Source organism: Bos indicus, chromosome 19, assembly GCF_029378745.1.
Source record: "Bos indicus isolate NIAB-ARS_2022 breed Sahiwal x Tharparkar chromosome 19, NIAB-ARS_B.indTharparkar_mat_pri_1.0, whole genome shotgun sequence".
NCBI classification, from domain to species: Eukaryota; Metazoa; Chordata; class Mammalia; order Artiodactyla; family Bovidae; genus Bos; species Bos indicus.
Genome location: NC_091778.1, coordinates 34,410,828 through 34,428,279, shown reverse-complemented (window position 1 = coordinate 34,428,279; position 17,452 = coordinate 34,410,828). Strand labels below are relative to the sequence as shown.

General features: G+C 53.4%; 1 protein-coding gene across 1 annotated transcript in view; it reads right to left on the bottom strand.

Annotated features, from left to right (window-relative positions):
• The window catches only part of LRRC75A (leucine rich repeat containing 75A), a 34,491-nt gene that overhangs the window by 3,462 nt on the left and 13,577 nt on the right, over window positions 1–17,452 (bottom strand). Inside the window, exons 2-3 of the mRNA XM_019980429.2 lie at window positions 8,372–8,500; window positions 174–289 (exon numbers count right to left, since the gene is read on the bottom strand). Of these exons, the coding sequence (XP_019835988.2) occupies window positions 174–289; window positions 8,372–8,500 (245 nt within the window). The remainder of the gene's footprint in view (window positions 1–173; window positions 290–8,371; window positions 8,501–17,452) is intronic.

The window sequence follows — 17,452 nt, the reverse complement described above, 5'->3', positions numbered from 1 at the left end:
GGCTCATGCCCACCTGGAATGCCCTCCCCACCCCCATCAATCCTTCTTCTGCAAGCAGGTCGTGTCCTCTCCCCACTGCCCTGGGAGGGGGTGCTGCACCCCGCAGGCCCAGCCCGGCACAGCTGACTGGGAGCTGCCCTTGGAGGAGGAGGCTGGGCGGGGGCGGGACTCACCAGGCCTGGGGCTTCCTCTTCACCAGCCCACGGTGGCGCCTCCACTGGGAGTGGGGGCTGAGGTGGTACGTCAGCTGCCGGCACAGCTTCTCCATGGCGCCCAGCGCATCGCCCTCCTGCAGACCAACCACAGGTCCCTGAGTCGCTGGAGCAGGTGGGGAGCCAGGCCCCTCTCCCTGCCTCCTTCCTCTACGGGACTAGCAGAGCCACCCGACCCGGGCTGAGCTCGGTGTGGAGACCTGCTGCGCTGGCCCCCCGTGGCTGCCCGAAGCAGGGGGCACGGGTTGCTGACTCATCTGCACACTGGTTTCTGTGAATTAGTTGCTGTCGTGAATAAACCTGCTGCTGCTGCTGCTAAGTCACTTCAGTCATGTCCGACTCTGTGCGACCCACAGACAGCAGCCCGCCAGGCTCCCATGTCCCTGGGATTCTCCAGGCAAGAACACTGGAGTGGGTTGCTATTTCCTTCTCCAATACATGAAAGTGAAAAAGTGAAGTTGCTCAGTCATTTCTGACTTGTAGCGACCCCATGGACTGCAGCCTATCAGGCTCCTCCGTCCATGGGACTTTCCAGGCAAGAGTACTGGAGTGGGTTGCCACTGCCTTCTCCGGAATAAACCTGAGATTTCTATAAGAGCCTGATTTCAGGTGATGTGACAGGTGACCCCTTAGCCAGGGTCACCACGGTCCCTGCCGCTTCCTGATGCCCAGGGCTGTCCTGCTCACTGGCTTTCCTCACAAATGCCCACTGGGCCCCTCCTAGGTGCTGGACATTTGCTCTGGACGCTGGGAGCAAATGTCCTTGCCCTCGTATTTCACAAGACAAAGAGGACAGTGACATCCTTTACCACGTCTCTTCTGCCCGCATCGGCAGTGGGAAAATAAAGGAATGCAGGGCCAAGTCTTCCCCCACCCAGTTCATCCCCCTTCATTTCCTGTCTGGTCCTCTAGCATTTGAGCTCGAGACCCTGGGTGTTATGGCCTGAACTGTGTCCCCCCAAATTCTTAAACTGAAATCCTAATCCCCAGCACCTCAGAATGTGGCTGTATTCAGAGACAGGGCTTTGAAAGAGTAATTAAGATAAAATGAGTTCATCGAGATGGGCCCTAATCCTATATGACCAGTGTCCTCATGAGAAGAGACCAGAACACAGCTGTGTACAGAGGAGAGACCATGTGAGCACACAGGGAGAAGACGGCCATCCGCATGCCAAGGAGGGCAGCTTCAGAAGAGACCGACTCTGTTAATGTCTTGATCTTGGACTTCCAGCCTCCAGGTCTGTGAGGAAACACATTTGGGCTGTTTAAGTGGTATTTTTGTCGCGGTAGCCCCAGCAAACAAACACGCTAGGTTAGAGGACGCAGAGGGCAGATTTTAGAGACTCCTGCTCTGTCCAAGGGAAGTCAGTTCAACAGAGAGTCTCCGGCCTGAGAGACTGAGTGGCCCAAAGCCTGTGCGCTCACCAGACGGTCCAGGGCCCAGGACCAAGGCCACGAAGTGCCAGGTGTCGATGCAAACCCACTTGCAGATGGCAACGCGATGTGGTAGGTCAAACCTTACAGTGGCCAGTGCCCAGTGGGGCACCTGACACAGTGGGTGCTCGGTGAAGACCAGCTTGATTGTTACCATTGTCATCATTACTCTGCCAGCAAGAGGCAGCACACAGCTCTCCCCCTTCATCTGACGTTTGGCTTTCCGAGGTTTTCGTTACTTGTGGTCAACCTTGGTCTGAAAATATTAAGTGGAAAATTCCCGAAATAACTCATAAGTCTAAAACTGCACTGTCCTGAGAAGCGTGATGAACTCTCATGTTGCCCCGTTCTGTCCTGTTGGGGACATAAATCATTCCTTTGTGTGGTGTAACCCACACTGTATATATTACCTATACCGTTAGTATAGAAAACACAGTTTTATGCAGTTCGGTACCATCTGTTTCAGGCATCCCCTGGAGGTCTTGGAGTGCCTCCAGGTGGCACTAGTGGAAAAGAATCTGCCTGCAACGCAAGAGACTGTAAGAGACTCAGGTTGGAGCCGTGGGTTGGGAAGATACCCTGGAGGAGGGCATGGTAACCCTCTCCAACATTCTTGCCTAGAGAATCCCAGGACAGAGGAGCCTGGCAGGCTACAGTCCATAGGGTTGCAGAGTTGGACACAACTGAAGCGACTTAGCAGGCACACACAAAGGTCTTGGAACATATTCCCCGAGGATAATGTGGGATCTACCGTATTGAGTAGTTAAGAGTATAGACTTGATCCAAACTGTGTGGATTCAAATCCTTGCATTGTCACCTTCTGTGTGACCTTGGGCACATCACTTGACCTCTCTGTGCTGCTGATCCTTGTCTGTAAAGGATTAAGTAGGATGGGGGAGAAACCAGCTCACATGGGGCCATATGGAGTTAAAGCGTCTGCCTCTAATGCAGGAGACCTGGGTTCGATCCCTGGGTTGGGAAGATCCCCTGGAGAAGGAAGTTGCAACCCACTCCAGTATTCTTGCCTGGAGAATCCCATGGATGGAGAAGCCTGGTGAGCTACAGTCCATGGGGTCACAAAGAGTGGACACGACTGAGCAACTTATCTCACTTATGGGGCCTCTAGCTGGGGGATGTGATTGGATTTATGGGCTGGGGGTGAGGACAGGTCTGGCCTGGACACAATCACCAGCATCTGATTAAACCCCTGGCCAAGGAATGAGCAGAGCAGGCAGACAGGGGGATCAGTCAAATATCAAAGAGGCAGAGGGCAGGCCCAGGGGACATGAAATAACGGAGAAGGCTCGGCCAGAGAAGCAGGAGTAAGCAGAGCCCTGGGCACCAAGAAGAAGGGGCTGGTGGGCTCAGACACCTCACTGGAGACTCCAGTGAAGAGGTGCTGGCCAGCACAGGCTCAGGGATGGTGGTCATAGTGCTGGCCGGGGTGAAGGCCAACTTCTAGGCCAAAGGGAGAAGGGAGGGTGGCGCATCTCAGCCAAGGGTCTGCATGTGGGATCCTTTCACAATTCTTTATTTATTTATTTGGCTGCTCTGGGTTTTAGTTACAGCATATGGGATTTTCGACTTTTGATGTAGCATGTGGGATCTTTAGTTGTGGCATGCAGAATCTAGTTTGATTAGGATCAAACCCAGGCCCCCTGCATTGGGAGCAAGGAGTCTGTGCCACTGGATCACCAGGGAAGTTCCCTGTCCCTAGGACCCTTGTACATCAGGATCACCCAGAGCTTTAGAGAACACAGCTGCCTGGGCCATCCCCAGTGATGGGTGGGCACTGGGACTTTTAACGCCTCCCCTCCCGACCTCAGCCGAGATTCCCCTGTGCTGCCAGGTGGACCAGTGGGGTGGGATGTGGTAGTCTGCCCAGGATCACCCCCGGGACCACCCGGGCTATTCCAAAACTGAGAAACGAGCTCCTAGCCCTAACCTTAACCTCTGACCACTTCTCAGGGGTTCCAAAATTGGGAGCCACAGACTGTCCCTCAAACTTCTTGGCCAGAAGGAAGAAACAGAAAGTTCAGTTCTGTCGCTCAGTCTTGTCTGACTCTTTGCAACATCATGGACTGCAGCACGCCAGGCTGCCCTGACCATCACCAACTCCCGGAGCTCGCTCAAATTCATGTCCATTGCATCGGTGATGCCATCCAACCATCTCATCCTCTGCTGTCCCCTTCTCCTCCTGCCTTCAATCTTTCCTAACATCAGGGTCTTTTCCAATGAATCAGTTCTTCGCATCAGGTGGCCAAAGTATTGGAGTTTCAGCTTCAGCATCAGTCCTTCCAATGAATATTCAGGACTGATTTCCTTTAGGATTGACTGGTTTGATCTCCTTCCAGTCGAAGGGACTCTCAAGAGTGTTCTCCAACACCACAGTTCAAAAGCATCAATTCTTCGGTGCTCAGCTTTCTTTATAGCCCAACTCTCACATCCATCTATGACTACTGGAAAAACCATAGCTTTAACTAGACGGACCTTTGTCGGCAAAGAAACAGAAAAAGAGGCGGCAAAGCAGCCGCCGCACTGCGCCGGCATCGCCACCAGGGGGCAGCCGCGCACAGGGCGAGGCTTCCAAGCTGGGCCTGGGCTCTTGTTTACTAAGCAGGGACTGGAGAGGTGGTCAATTTGCACGGGGCCTGAGGCCAAACGTGAGCCCGAGTCGTCAGGGGTGAGAGCGCCTCCGCTTGTCTGAACTAAGATTCAGTGACTTATATTATCTACTAGACACTGGGCACTGCCTCTGGCTTCTCCTTCATCCCAATCCTGTAATCACAGCCATCGCATGAGATGGGTGCCCCTGTAATCCGGCTTGACAAATGCGGAAACAAGAAGTCGAGGGGATGGCCGGCCAGGCGAGGTGAAGGCTGGCATCAGGACACAAACCCCGCAGTCACTCTGAGGCTGGGTTCTGCTCTGCCCTCAGGTAATGAATCTTTCTCCAAAGTGAGTCCAGGGTGCTTCTATCCTTTGCAACTAGGAAAGCCTCAAGCAAGCTCACTTGTTTTCCCACTCCAGGCCTCTGCCTTCAGGAACAGCTAAGCAGGACTGGCCTGGCGGAGGAGGGAAGCGGGGAGGCAAGGAAGAAGGCCTCTTTGAAAGCCGTGAGGCCCAGGAGCCCCTCTGTGGGACCAGACCCCACTCCCAAGCCACCGCTGACGGTCCAGAAGGGGGCGCTGGAATCCTGACTTCAGACAAGACTCCTCAGGGGCTCAACCCTGACAAGTCAACTCGGGAGCCCCGGGCAACCCTGAGACATGGGGAGAGGGGGTGAGGAGGCAGGCAGGAGCAGAGGTGGGGGGCAGGTGTCTGTGCTGGTTGGGGTCCCAGGGCCTCTTCCCAGCTTGTGCTGCCGCTGGGCCCCACGAGCCCCCTCAGTATAGGAAGGATAAGCCCTCTTCCTGGCTTGAGGCAGCCTGCATGGGCTTCTGTTACTTGCAAAGAGTCTTAACCCACAGCAGAGGGTTGTGGCAGGCAGGTTGCGGAATCTGCTTTCTAGGCTTTCCTCCCACCTGTGGAAAAGGAAGGAGGGGGAGGGGTGTGGCACAAGTTGGGGTGACCGGGCACCTGCCCAGTGCTGCTGACCGGAGGCCCCAGAAAAGACCCTGCTTGAGGGGTTCACTGACCTGTCAGGGGAGAGGCCCACGGCAGACCTGCAGGCCCCTCCAGACGGGGTCAGGCCCCTTCCGATGCCATCTGCTGTCTTCACCCCCGACCCCAGGGCAAAATAAGCAGAGCCTTCCACCACTCTGCACCCAAGGCTTCCTCATTCATTCATCAAACACGGCTGCCCTGCCTACTGTGTGCTGGACGCTGCTCCAGACACTGAGACTGTGCTGGGCTTTCTGTCTACTCCTCCCCCTATCCACTCTCTGTTCTCTGTGCTGGACAGGCTGAGCTCTTACGGACAGACCGCATCACTGGCCCTCTTGCTCCTGACTGCCAGTGTGATCAGCTAATGGGAGGGAGGTCTGAGGGCAGGAGAGAAAGGCCTGGGATTAACTCTTCTTGTTCCTGCCCTGCTTCAGTCAGCCTCCAAGACAGCCCCACAGATGCCGGACTCCTGGGCGTGTACAGCCTCCTTCCACCCGCGTCAGGGCTGATGGGACGATCCACTACGGCAGTGACAGCATGTGACATCTGAGGCTGGCTCAGAAGACACTGTGCTTCTCCCTTGCTCTCGGGCATCACCCGCTCTGGGATAAGCCAGCTGCCCTGACATGAGGGAGCTCAAGCAGTGGACAGGCCGCGGGCAGAAAGCTGAGGCCTCCCGCCATTAGCCATGGGGGGCGCGCCATCCTGTCAGTCCCCTTCCAGCCTCCAGACACTTGCAGCCTCGGCCAGTGTCCCGAGCCCCCAGCTAGACCCCGAGCTGCTGCTGTTCCTGAATCCCCCGCCTATAGAGATGGTAAAACAATATAAGTCCGTTGCTTTAAGCCACCACATTTTAGGGTGATTTGTTATGCAGCAACAGAAAACACAATAAAGTATAAAAAAAGAAACAAAGAAAGAAAAAAAGGAAGATACAGGGTGATTTTGGGAGAGGCGTTCTCCTCCCGGCTCCAGCAAACAGCTCTGCCCACAGCCCTTCCTCAGTAACAACTTCCTGCTGCTGGTCTCAGGTGTCTCAGTGGCCGCGGTCCATGGTCCATTCCCTTCTTCCTGCCCACAACCCTGGAAATAATCTCTTATTGTTGCTATTCAGTCGCTAAGTCAAATCTCTCTTTGAGACTCCATGGACTGCAGCATGCCAGGCTTCCCAGTCCTTCACCATCTCCCAGAGCTTGCTCAAACTCGTGTCCATCGAGTCAATGATGCCATCCAACCATCTCATCCTCTAATGCACAGTGGAATGTGTCACCTGCTTGTGCCAGGAGCAGGATGACTGTGAACAGGCGGACGTCCTCTCTTGCCCCTCCGGAGTTTATATTCTAGTGGGCAGAGCAGCCACTAAGCCAACAAACATGTAAGCAGGATAATTTCAGAGGCCAGTGAGCGGAATGAGAAAATAAACGGGGCGTGAGGTAGATGCTGATCAGAGACCTACTGAAGGGAGGCTGGGCTAAGAAGGCCTCTGAGAGGCAATGCTTAGGCTGAGTCTGAAAGGAGGAGAGGAGAGCTGGGGCAGGAGGCAGCAGAGTCCTGAAGGTTGGAGAGAATCTGGTTGCCGCAGGAAGAGAGGAGCGTGGGGGCTGGAGCAGAGTGGGGAGTGATGGGAGGGGAGATTCAGGTGGGTCTAGAGGAGGGATCCGCGAGTTCCTTAAATCACAGCACCGTACAGAAGGCTTTTCAGGAGGTTCCTGGTGATGCAGTTTACCTCTGCACAGAAGGGCAGAGAGGGCATGGAGCCAGGAGCGGAGCCTAGAGTCCGTAGCGGAGCCCAGAGTCCAGCTGGAGGCTCTTCCAGCAGCCTGAGGAGGAGGGCCTTGGACACGGCCCCGACACATTAGAGAACTAGGACTGCCGGGACGTGCTGACAGGTGGACAACACAGGTGCCCCGTGCAAATCGCCCAGGGTCCATTGTTCCCAACTTTGTGCCCGACCCTTCTCTGCTGTGCCCCTGCCTGGACAACCAGAACCTGCCGGCTTTGTGGCGGCCGCCCCCACACCTGCCCCAACGGACCCCCAGCCCTCCTTGTCTAGCCCTCCACCTAGGAGTCTTGGCACCAGACACTCTGGAAGCCAGAGAAAAGGCCCTAGACAGAGCTCCAGATGGGGGTGCCGCCCTCGAGCAAGGTTCAGCCCCTGGGCACCCAGGCCAGGTGCAGGGTGGACCTGGGAACCACCTCTTGCTCTGATCTTGGTTTTACCCTAAAGTGGGGCCCATCCCAGGACTCCTCCACCCTGCCCTGGCTTCCTGCTTCTTCCTCCTGCTACAAGGAAGCATGTTTTTTAGAAACTGCTGGAAATTGAGGGATGGGAGAGAAGACACCAAAACAGAGAGGAAAGCCTAAGTGGGCAGCTTCCCTGCTGTGGCTGTCCCCTCCCTGCCCGGGTCCCGGCCTGGACTGTGGAGCCAGCGGGAAGGGGAACGGATCTCTCACCCCGAGGGGCTGGGCCGCGCCCACAGAGCCTGGAGAGCCTCGGAGTCAGGCAGGAAGTGGACCTGAGTGAAGCGGGTGCGTGTAAAATGACACTCGGTCCAGAAAGGAAGACCAGTGGATGTGGTGGGGAGTGTGGTGAACTGAACGGCGGGCAGGGCCGCGGCTACCCTCACACAGCACCTTTGTGCAAACTAGACAGAGCTCACCTCTCGGTGGACGTGGTCCTGCCCCTGTGCCCATGGCTGGTGGGCAGAGAGAGGGCTTGGACTGAGCTGTCTCCTCCTGCCCCACCCACTCTGTGCACGTGTCTCTGTGCAGGATGCAAACTATACAATTGTACATGGCAGCCCTGGCCCCAGACAACAGGGGCAGCTACTCAGCTCCAGGCTTTAGACCCCATTTTCCAAGGGCAGCCAATATGGGGATTGTGTGAAATACTTTGAAATGTTGGCAGTGAATCCAGATTTGATGCACCTGGTGGGCCGAACAAAGCCAGTACTGAGGGTGCAGGCGTGTAGCCTTTACTATGGACGCTGGGCCTCAGGTGCCTGCATGAGGGGCCTGGGCAGCATTGACCAGCCCCCCACCCCAGGCACCGGGCTGTTCTGCCCAGGAAGGCGCTCGCCTCACACCCCAGACCTGGCTGGCTCAGACCATGGCTGCCCTACCGGCTTGGGGCAGTGGATGTAGCGGGCCAGGCTGATGATGAGGTCGTGCGTGATGGGGTCCACCAGGTTCCTGAAGCTGGCGTAGCGGTACAGGACGTCGTCCAGCGAGGTCGACTCCATGCCCAGGTCCTGCAAGAGGGGAGGATGGCCAGAGATCAGCGAGGCCCCCCTGCCCTGCCCTGGAGCCCCGCCCAGCACACCCGGGGCAGCCTGTGGAGGTGGGTTACAGTCCCTGGGGTTGCAAAGAGACACGACTGAGCGCGTTTTCACTCTGTGTGGCAGGCGAGGCTGGGAAGGTAGGAATTGGAATTCAGACTGTCCATATGTGGATGAGAGACCTCCTCCCTTCTGGGGTCTGTTTCCCCACCTGTGAAATGGGCAGATGGACTATGCCAGCAGTTACCAAACCGTGTCCCCAGGTCTTGGGGCTGATAAGACAAGAGGGAGGCCAAGGGTCAGCAAATCTTTGGGCCCAGCTCTCAGAAGAGCTGCTCTGCTCGCTGTCCTTCAGTTTTTTTTTTTTTTTTTTTTTTTTAAGGCAGTTCTAATGCCAAACTCTGAAAAACCTGGACCGGATGGCTGCTTGGGTTTCTTGGGTTCCTACCAGCCCTACCCTATCTTCCCACCCCCGTCGTCTCCAGGCCAGTAGAAGTCATCCCATCCTGGAAGGACCAAGAAGACCCGACCTACTCACCCAGGACGCCGGGGCAGGTGTGGGAGGATGTAAGTTGCTCATTCCCAGAGGCCCCCCACCCCCAGGGCCACGTCCCCATCCTCTCTGTCAGTCTGGACCCCTCCCAGCCTGCTGACAGTGGCTCTCTGGGCAGCTCTTATCTGGAGTCATGAAACTGTCGCTGGGGAGGGGGCCGAGGGTGGAAGGAAGGAAGGGGGTGGGGAGGGGGTCTCCCCAGGAAGGCAGACGTGGCCCTGATCACGCGCTCTGGGTAAGTGAGTCACGGCCACCCCGCCCTGTGAATTCCAGCTGGGGTGGGGCTCCCGAGGTCCCGGGGCGCCGGGTTATGAGAAGCTGCAACAGGGAAAGACCAGACGGGGCTGGAGAGAGGTTGCTGCGCTTTTATTGCTTTATTTCTTTACTTGGACCCCACCTCCTGGAGGAGGAAATAGCCGCCAACTCCAGTATTCTTGCCTGGAGAACTCCATGGACAGAGGAGCCTGGTGGGCTACACAGTCCATGGGTCACAAAGAGTCCAACACGACTGAGCGACTAACACTACACTTTCGACCCCACCTAGGTCCATGGGGTGCCTGTGCTACTTCAGAGCACCTCACACATCCCGAGGACCTTGGGCCACTTCCGGCATCCCTGGTGTCCTCTCCATGTCCCCCACCAAGCCAGTGTACTGGAGACAAATGTGTCATGACCGCACTGACAGTCCTACTGACCCTGCCCACCAGGGACCTTGACGCTCTGCTCTGGCTGCATGTGGGGGTGGGGGGATGGGGGGTGCAAGAATCACATTCACATGCGGCTCCTCCAGGCTGCCCAGGGCATAGCTTTGGCCTGGGAGAGGCTGGTCTGCCTTGCAAATACCAGGCAGTGAGGAGAATCCTGGCTTCCTCATTATGGGTCTAAATGGTGCCATCTCTAGGACCTGTGCATGTGAGGTTCCTCATCAGGAAACCTGGGCACATCAGCAGGTACCCCAGAGTCACTGCTGTGGGCAGCTTGGCATGGAGACTATCCCTGACCTGGGACCAAGCGGGTCAATGGCCAGCATGTGCCATCTCGAAGAGGTGGGGCCCCCACCTGAGCTTGAAGAACCAGGTTTGGGGGCTCACTCCGGTGGGAAAGGTGAGGGGTATGGCTTTCCAAAAAGCAACCAGAGATTCACACAGCGTTTCTCAAAGCATGAGGGGCGACTCTCAAGACCCTTTCAGGGGTTCTGTGAGGTCCTCTTTTCCAAATCAGCATGATAAAATTTTCTCTGTCGACTTCAACCAAAACAGCCTACTGCAAGAGATTAAACACAGAGCAGCAGGTATGAGGGTTCAGCTGTCTTCCAAGCCAGCCACACACTAGAGATTCACAACACTCTGAAACAGTGTGGCTCTCTTCACTGTATTTTTTCTTTTGGAAAATATATTTTCACAAAAATTTACTTTTTCCACATGCAAGCTTATTAACTTTTTTATTTATTTTTTTTTAAAGAATTTCTTCTGGGCTTAGAAACATCAAAGTCTTTTAAGATTTTTTTTTTTAATGTGGACCATTTTTCAAGTTTTTATTGAATTTATTACAATATTTCTTCTGTTTCGGGTTTTGGTTTCCCGGCCATGAGGCACGTGGCATCCCAGCACCCCAACCAGAGGAGGTGGAACCCACACCCCCTGCACTGGAAGGAGAAGTCCTAACCACGGGACACCAGGGGAAGTCCTGAGCTTATTAATTTTAAATGAGTGAATAAATAAATATTTTAAATGTTTGTTTTGATTTCTTCTAGGTAGACAGCCTTTATTAGATATGACCCATGCATAAAAAAACCTCTTTGAGGCCCTCCATAATTTTAAGAGTGTAAAGATTCCTCAGGAAATTAAAAGTAGAGAATTCCCCGGGAGTCCACGGTTAGGACTCAGTGCTTTCACTGCCGTGGGCTCGGGTTCAAGTGCTGGTCAGGGAACTAAGATCCTGTAAGCCACATGTGTGGCCAGAAATAAATAAACAACATTAAAAACAGAACTGCCATACAACCCAGCAGTCACACTTCTGGATGTACATCTAAAGGAGACAAAAACATACTACCAAGGAGATGTCTGCACGCCCATGTTCACCGAGAAGTTACTCACGACAGCCAAGTCAGAAACAATCTAAATGCCCATCAAGGGATGACTGGATACGGCAGATGTGGTCTCTATATACAATGGAATACTATTCATCCACAAGAAAGAAGGAAATCCTGCCATTTGCAACAATGTGGATGGACCTTGGGAACATCATGCTCAGTGAGATAAGGCAAAGACAAAGACAAATACTGCATGACTGCACTTAAATGTGGATCTAAAAAGAACTGAACTCTGAAAAACGCAGTGCGCCGGGGCTGGGGGTGGGGGAATGGGAGATGGTGCTGAAGGTTCGTACTTGCAACAAGAAGATGAGTAAGTCCACAGTACACTGTTAAAGAAATGCACGCAGGTCAGCCATGAAAGACACCAGAAGTGTTATAAACATCAAGCTTTCTAAGAGATAAGACCTTAAGTGTTACCAACACTAGAAGAAATGTTATTTATGGGACAAAAACAGGGGTGTTTGCTAATGCTACAATGGTAACCATACTGCAGTATGAATGTATCAGATCAATACAGTATATGCCTTAAAATTGTCATATGTCAGTTATATCTCAATTTTAAAAAGAGATAGAACGTATAAAGAGGGCTCTTAATGCCAAAGACACTTGGGGAACTGCAGGGATGGAAGCAGGCGGTACCCTAGGAGACAGTACAATTCACCATGGTCAAAGGGTGGAAACAACCCAAGCGCCCATCAACTTCCATAGGCACATGCATAAAAACGTGGGATATGTCTGCGATGGAATGTTATTCAGACATACAAAGGAACAAAATATGACATATGCTACACCGTGGCTGATCCTTGAGGACTTTATGCTAAATCAGTCACAAAAGCAGGGTTCCACACATGTGAAGCAGTCACATTCATAGACGCAGAGTCTATGCATTCATAGACGCATAGAATGGTGGGGGCCAAGGGCTTCCGGGGAATTGCTGTTTCAGGGGATTGAGTTTCAGTTTGCAATATGAAGAGTTCTGGAAACAATAGTGTGATGGTTGCACAATGATGTGAATGAGCTTAATGATACTGAAACATAAAAATGGTTAAGATGGTAAATTTTATGTGATGTGCATTTTTTTTTTTAATGGGCTTCCCTGGTGGCTCAGCAGTAAAGAATCTGCCTGCCAGCGCAGGAGACTCCGGTTTGATCCCTGGGTCAGGAAGATCCTCTGAAGAAGGAAATGGCAACCCAGTCCAGTATTCTTGCCTGGGAAATCCCATGGACAGAGGAACCTGGCGGGCTAAGTTCATGGGGTTGCAAAGAGTCGGGCATGACTGGCTGACTAAACAGCAAAGACAACAACTTTTTAAAAAAGATCCTAAGACACAGGGGACAAACACAGACACCTTCCTGGGAAAGGAGGGAGCAGAAGGGGGCATATTTACGTGGCAATTATTTTTCCTGCCTGTCCCACCTGGTTATTACAGTTTTTCCCACCATGGGTATTTCTAGCTGTGGGTATTTTCTTTAAATTCTCCTTCCATGTCAGGGTCTTTCCATCTACGGACATGGACTTTTCGGAGCCTGTCTCCTCACCAGGAAAGCCGCGCTCTGAGTATCTCTTGACTTTCTCTCTTCCCGTGTTCCACCCACCTCGCCCTCCCGTGGAGGGCCCGGGTTTGCTCAGTCACTGACCTCGTGTCCTGCAGCGTCAACCCCATTCCCACTGCCCCTAGTTAGGACTGTGTGCTGGCTAGCATGCTGAATCCTTGCAATTCTTATTTTCCTCGTTAATCTCCCTTTTCATCTCGCCCTGTTGTTTTCTTTCCATCTCAGCTTGGCCTCTTTTCATGACATTCTGTGCTTTTTTCACAAAGTTCATTTCCTCCGGAACCTGCCATAGATCATTACAGAGTCAGGGTCTGGCCTCCACACATTTCCCTGACGCACAGGATTTTTTCCCCACTTGTTCACCCTTGAAGGAGGGGCGATCTAGTGAGATCCCCCCACCTATCAAGTCTAGTGTGATGCTGTGATTTACAATACATACATACTTGGACTTTCTGGCACGGAGCTCCTAAACCCTCAGAATTTCCTCAATGATGAGAGAGACAAAGGTGACTTTTGTTATGAGATGACATTTTAAAATGCTTTTTGTTAACGAGGTGACTTTTGGAAAGTCCCTTGGTCATCTGGGAATGGGGCTGGTAGCCAGGGGAACCAATCTTGTCATTAGTGAAAGTGAAGTCGCTCAGTCGTGTCCAGCTCTTTGCAACCCCATGGACTGTAGCCTACGAGGCTTCTCCATCCACGGAATGTTCCAGGCAAGAGTACTGGAGTGGGTTGCCATTTCCTTCTCCAGGGGATCTTCCCCACCCAGGAATCAAACCCGGGTCTCCCGCATTGCAAGCAGATGTTTTTACCATCTGAGTCACGAGGGAAGCTCTTGTCATTAGAGGTTGGGAATTTCAATCCAGCCCCTGGCCTCCAGGGAGGGTACGGGGGATGAAGAGAGTCAGTCACCAGTGGCCAGCAAGGTCATCAGTCAGCATGACTGATGAAGCCTCAGGAAAATCTCCACAGTGCAGGGTCCAGAGAGCTTCTGGGTCTGTGAGCACGGGAGGTGTGGAGAGTGGACACCAGGGGGGTGTGGAAGGTCCTGCCCCTCCCCACAGCTGGGTCTGTGCCTCTCTCCCGTCGAGCAGCTCCTGAGTTACATCCACTATGTTAAACTAATGAGTAGAATGTTTTCCTGAGCTCTGTGAACCACTGAAGTGAATTCATCTGACCTGAGGAGAGGGTCGTGGGAACCTACGGCCGAGAGCTGGGCGGTCAGACGCACAGTTGACCACCTGGACCTGTGACTAGAGTCTGCAGTGGGGGCTGTCCTGTGGGACCGAGCCCTTATCTGCAGGGTTGGACACTCTCGCTGGGTGAGTGTCAGAACTGAGTTGAACTGTAGGACACCCAACATGCGTGGGATAACTGTTCATTGTGGTGAACCACACCCACATGCCGAACTTCTGACCTTGTCCCATGGCTGCCTTCCTGGGGGAAGAGCTGAGTCCACCTCTCAGGTTTTGGTTTGTAAGGAGGCCAGCTTGGCTGGAGGCCACATTCGGGACACTGAGCCAGTGCAACTCTGACCTTGGGGAGGGGTGTCTTTGCCCATCACCATGGACTGGGTCTCCCATACTTCAAAAATGAGGTCTGCGGAAAGCCACTATGTGGTCAGTATCCCAGGACCTCCCTGTCCCTGGCCGAGCCCAGGGGCCACAGTGGACTTCCGGTGGCCACGGCTCTCGGGTTTCCCCATTCTGCCTGCCTGGTGGAGGTGGCGTCTGAGGGCCACTTTCTCTGAATACACTCAGAGAAGCACGGGGAGGGTGCAGGCAGGGGAGGACTCCAGCAGTGCTTTGTCGACCCCCAAACCGTCACTCTCAAGGGGAAGGGTGGCCGCCTGACTTCCTCAGATTGGGGAGAAGGGCTCCCTTTCCTCCAGGAGACCTCGGCTTCCTGGGGGAGCCGGGTGGCTCCGTTTGTCTCAACAGAGCAAGAGGGAGATCCTCCTAGGCTGCCCACCTGTCTCTGTTTTCAGGAATTTTCATCTTTTTTTGGCGTGTCTCCTCAGGTATTTTAGGGGAAAGCTGGGGGAAGCCACACAGGAGGCTGCCACGCACATGCTATTTTAAACCACAACCACCCCCTTCCCTTTTAAGTTCCAGGTTTCAAGCCTGTTCCCAGGAGGGAGGCCCTGCAGGAAGCGAGCTTGTTTCTGTCTCTCTCTTCCAGGCATGAAGCTGCGGCTTCTGCAGTAACACAGTCTGGGGAGCGAGCGGGCGGCCGGGTCCGCATATTAACCAGCAAAAGCGGACAGCTGGCACTGGAGCCGCCGGAGCCTGTGCGCTTGTGCTCTCGTGCTCGGGGTGGGTAATGAGGCTGTGAGCAAACAGGGTCCTCTTGAGGACAGTAATTAGTCCAGAGGGCAAGCAGGGAGCCGGCAGGCTGCTGGTCTCCTCCTGGGCCCAGTGCATCAGAGGTCACTCCTCTGGGGAAGGACACAGACTGGGTACTGGCCTCGCCTGGGTAGCCAGCTCTGTTTCCCCTCCCCCTTGACATTCTAGCCGCCTTGAGGATTCCCAGGAGAGGGACTGGAACTGTCGGGTACCCACCAGGAGAAGAAGCTAGAGGATCTCCACAGGCAGGGACCCCGTGCAGACACCAGCCAGCTGCTCGCTGAATGAAGACAATGGCCTCCAAGGAAGGTGGCTGTTGTTGTTCAGTTGCTCAGTCGTGTCTGACTCTTTGTGACCCCGTGGACTGCAGCACGCCAGGCTTCCCTGTCCTTCACTATCTCCCGGAGTTTGCTCAAATTCATGTCCATAGGGTTGGTGATGCCATCCAACCGTCCTCTGTCGCCCCCTTCTCCTCCTGTCCTCAGTCTTTCCCAGCATCAGGGTCTTTTCCAGTGAGTTGGCTCTTCACATCAGTGGCCAAAGTATTGGAGGAGGAACGGCAAACCATCCCAGTATTCTTGCCATGAGAACAATACAAAAGGAAGGTGGGCAGAGTCTTAAAATGCTGATGGGGATGGAGGAGACACCTGGGGCCAAGCACACACAGAGTGCAAGAAACCGAAACGGATGCACTAGTTAAATGGTAGCCCCTGAAAGACAAGTCCATAATTTCAGTCCCTGGAATGTGTGAATGATGTCTCATTTGGAAAAAGGGTCTTTGCAGATTGATTACCTTAAAGTCCTCAAGATGAGATCATCCTGGCTTATCCAGGTGGGCCCTGAACCCAACAACAGGTATCTGATAAGAGACAGATACAGGGGAGAAGGGGACAGGAAGATGGAGGCAGAGACTGAAGTGATGCAGCCACAACCGTCAGCCTCAGGGGAGACTGGGCTTGACTTGAGACTTCTGGTCTCCAGAACTGTGAGAGAATAAGTTTCTGTTGTTCCAAGTCACCAAAGAGTTTCTCTTGATGGCTCAGTGGTAAAGAACCCACCTGCCAATTCAGGAAGACATGGGTTTGATCCCTGGGTCTGATCCCTGGGTTAGGAAGATACCCTGGAGTTGGACATGGCAACCTACTCCAGTATTCTTCCGGGGATAATCTCATGGACAGAGGAGCCTGGTGGGCTACAGTCCACGGGGTGGCAAAGAGTCAGATGCAACTAGACAATAACAAGTCACCAAATTAGCAGTCCTGGGAGACAAGAGATGGAAAGGAGGTGACGTGTTTCTCAGTGATGCACCTGGATGAAAAGAAAAGGTCAGGCCAAGTGGGCTGGAGCCCTTTTCTGCTCTGACTGCTGCTGACCTCAGGCAGGAGCACAGCTGCAGGCACCTGGGAGCATCACCAGCAGAAACATCCTTGCTGTTTTCACCGGTCCTGGGTCCTCTCTGGATGAGTGTACCCCAACACACTCTCCCTTGCTGTCTGCTCCCAGAGGCGGGACTGGGCTGGTCAGAGATGCTCCCTGAGATGGCTCCAAGCCCAATATAAGAAAGAATATTTAAAAAAACAAGTGGTAAAAGAAATCAATGGGCATCCCTGGTGGCTCCGTGGTAAAGAATCTGCTCACCAGTGTGGGAGACTTGGGTTCGATCCCTGGTCTGGAAAGATCCCACATGCTGTGGAACAACTAAGCCAGTGCCCCACAACTACTGAGTCTGTGCTCTAAAGCCTGGGAGCCGTAACTACAGAGCCCGTGCTCTGCAACAAGAGAAGCATGTGCAATGAGAAGCCGAAGCACAGCAACTATAGAGTAGTCCCTGCTCTTTGAAACTACAGACAAGCCCACGTGCAGCAACAAAGACCCAGCATAGCCACAAATGATTAAATAGATTATTAGGAAAAAAACATTCTGACACATGCTCCAACAGAATGAACCTTGAGGACATCATGCTAAATGAAGTAAGCCAATCACAGAAGGGTCTCAGACTGTATTATTCCACTCATATGAGGTCCCTAGAGGAGCTGAATCCATAGAAACAGGAAGTAGGATGGAGGCTGCCAGGGGCTGGGGGAGGTGGTGCAGAGCTGGTGTTTAATGTGGACAGAGTTGTAGTTTGGGAAAACGAAGAGTTCTGGAGGTGGACGGTTGCATGACAATGTGGATGTGCTTAATGTCACTGAACTGTACTCCTCAACGTTGGTTAAAGGAAGTTTTATGTCATCTATGCTTTACTACAACTAAAAAAAAAAAATCAAGTGATGAGTTCACAGGCCCTGGAGGTATGTAAGAAGCAGAGAGATCTCTTAGCTCAGTGGTGGCAGGATTTCTGTACCAGGAGGGAAGGACTCTCTAAGGACTCTCTCTCC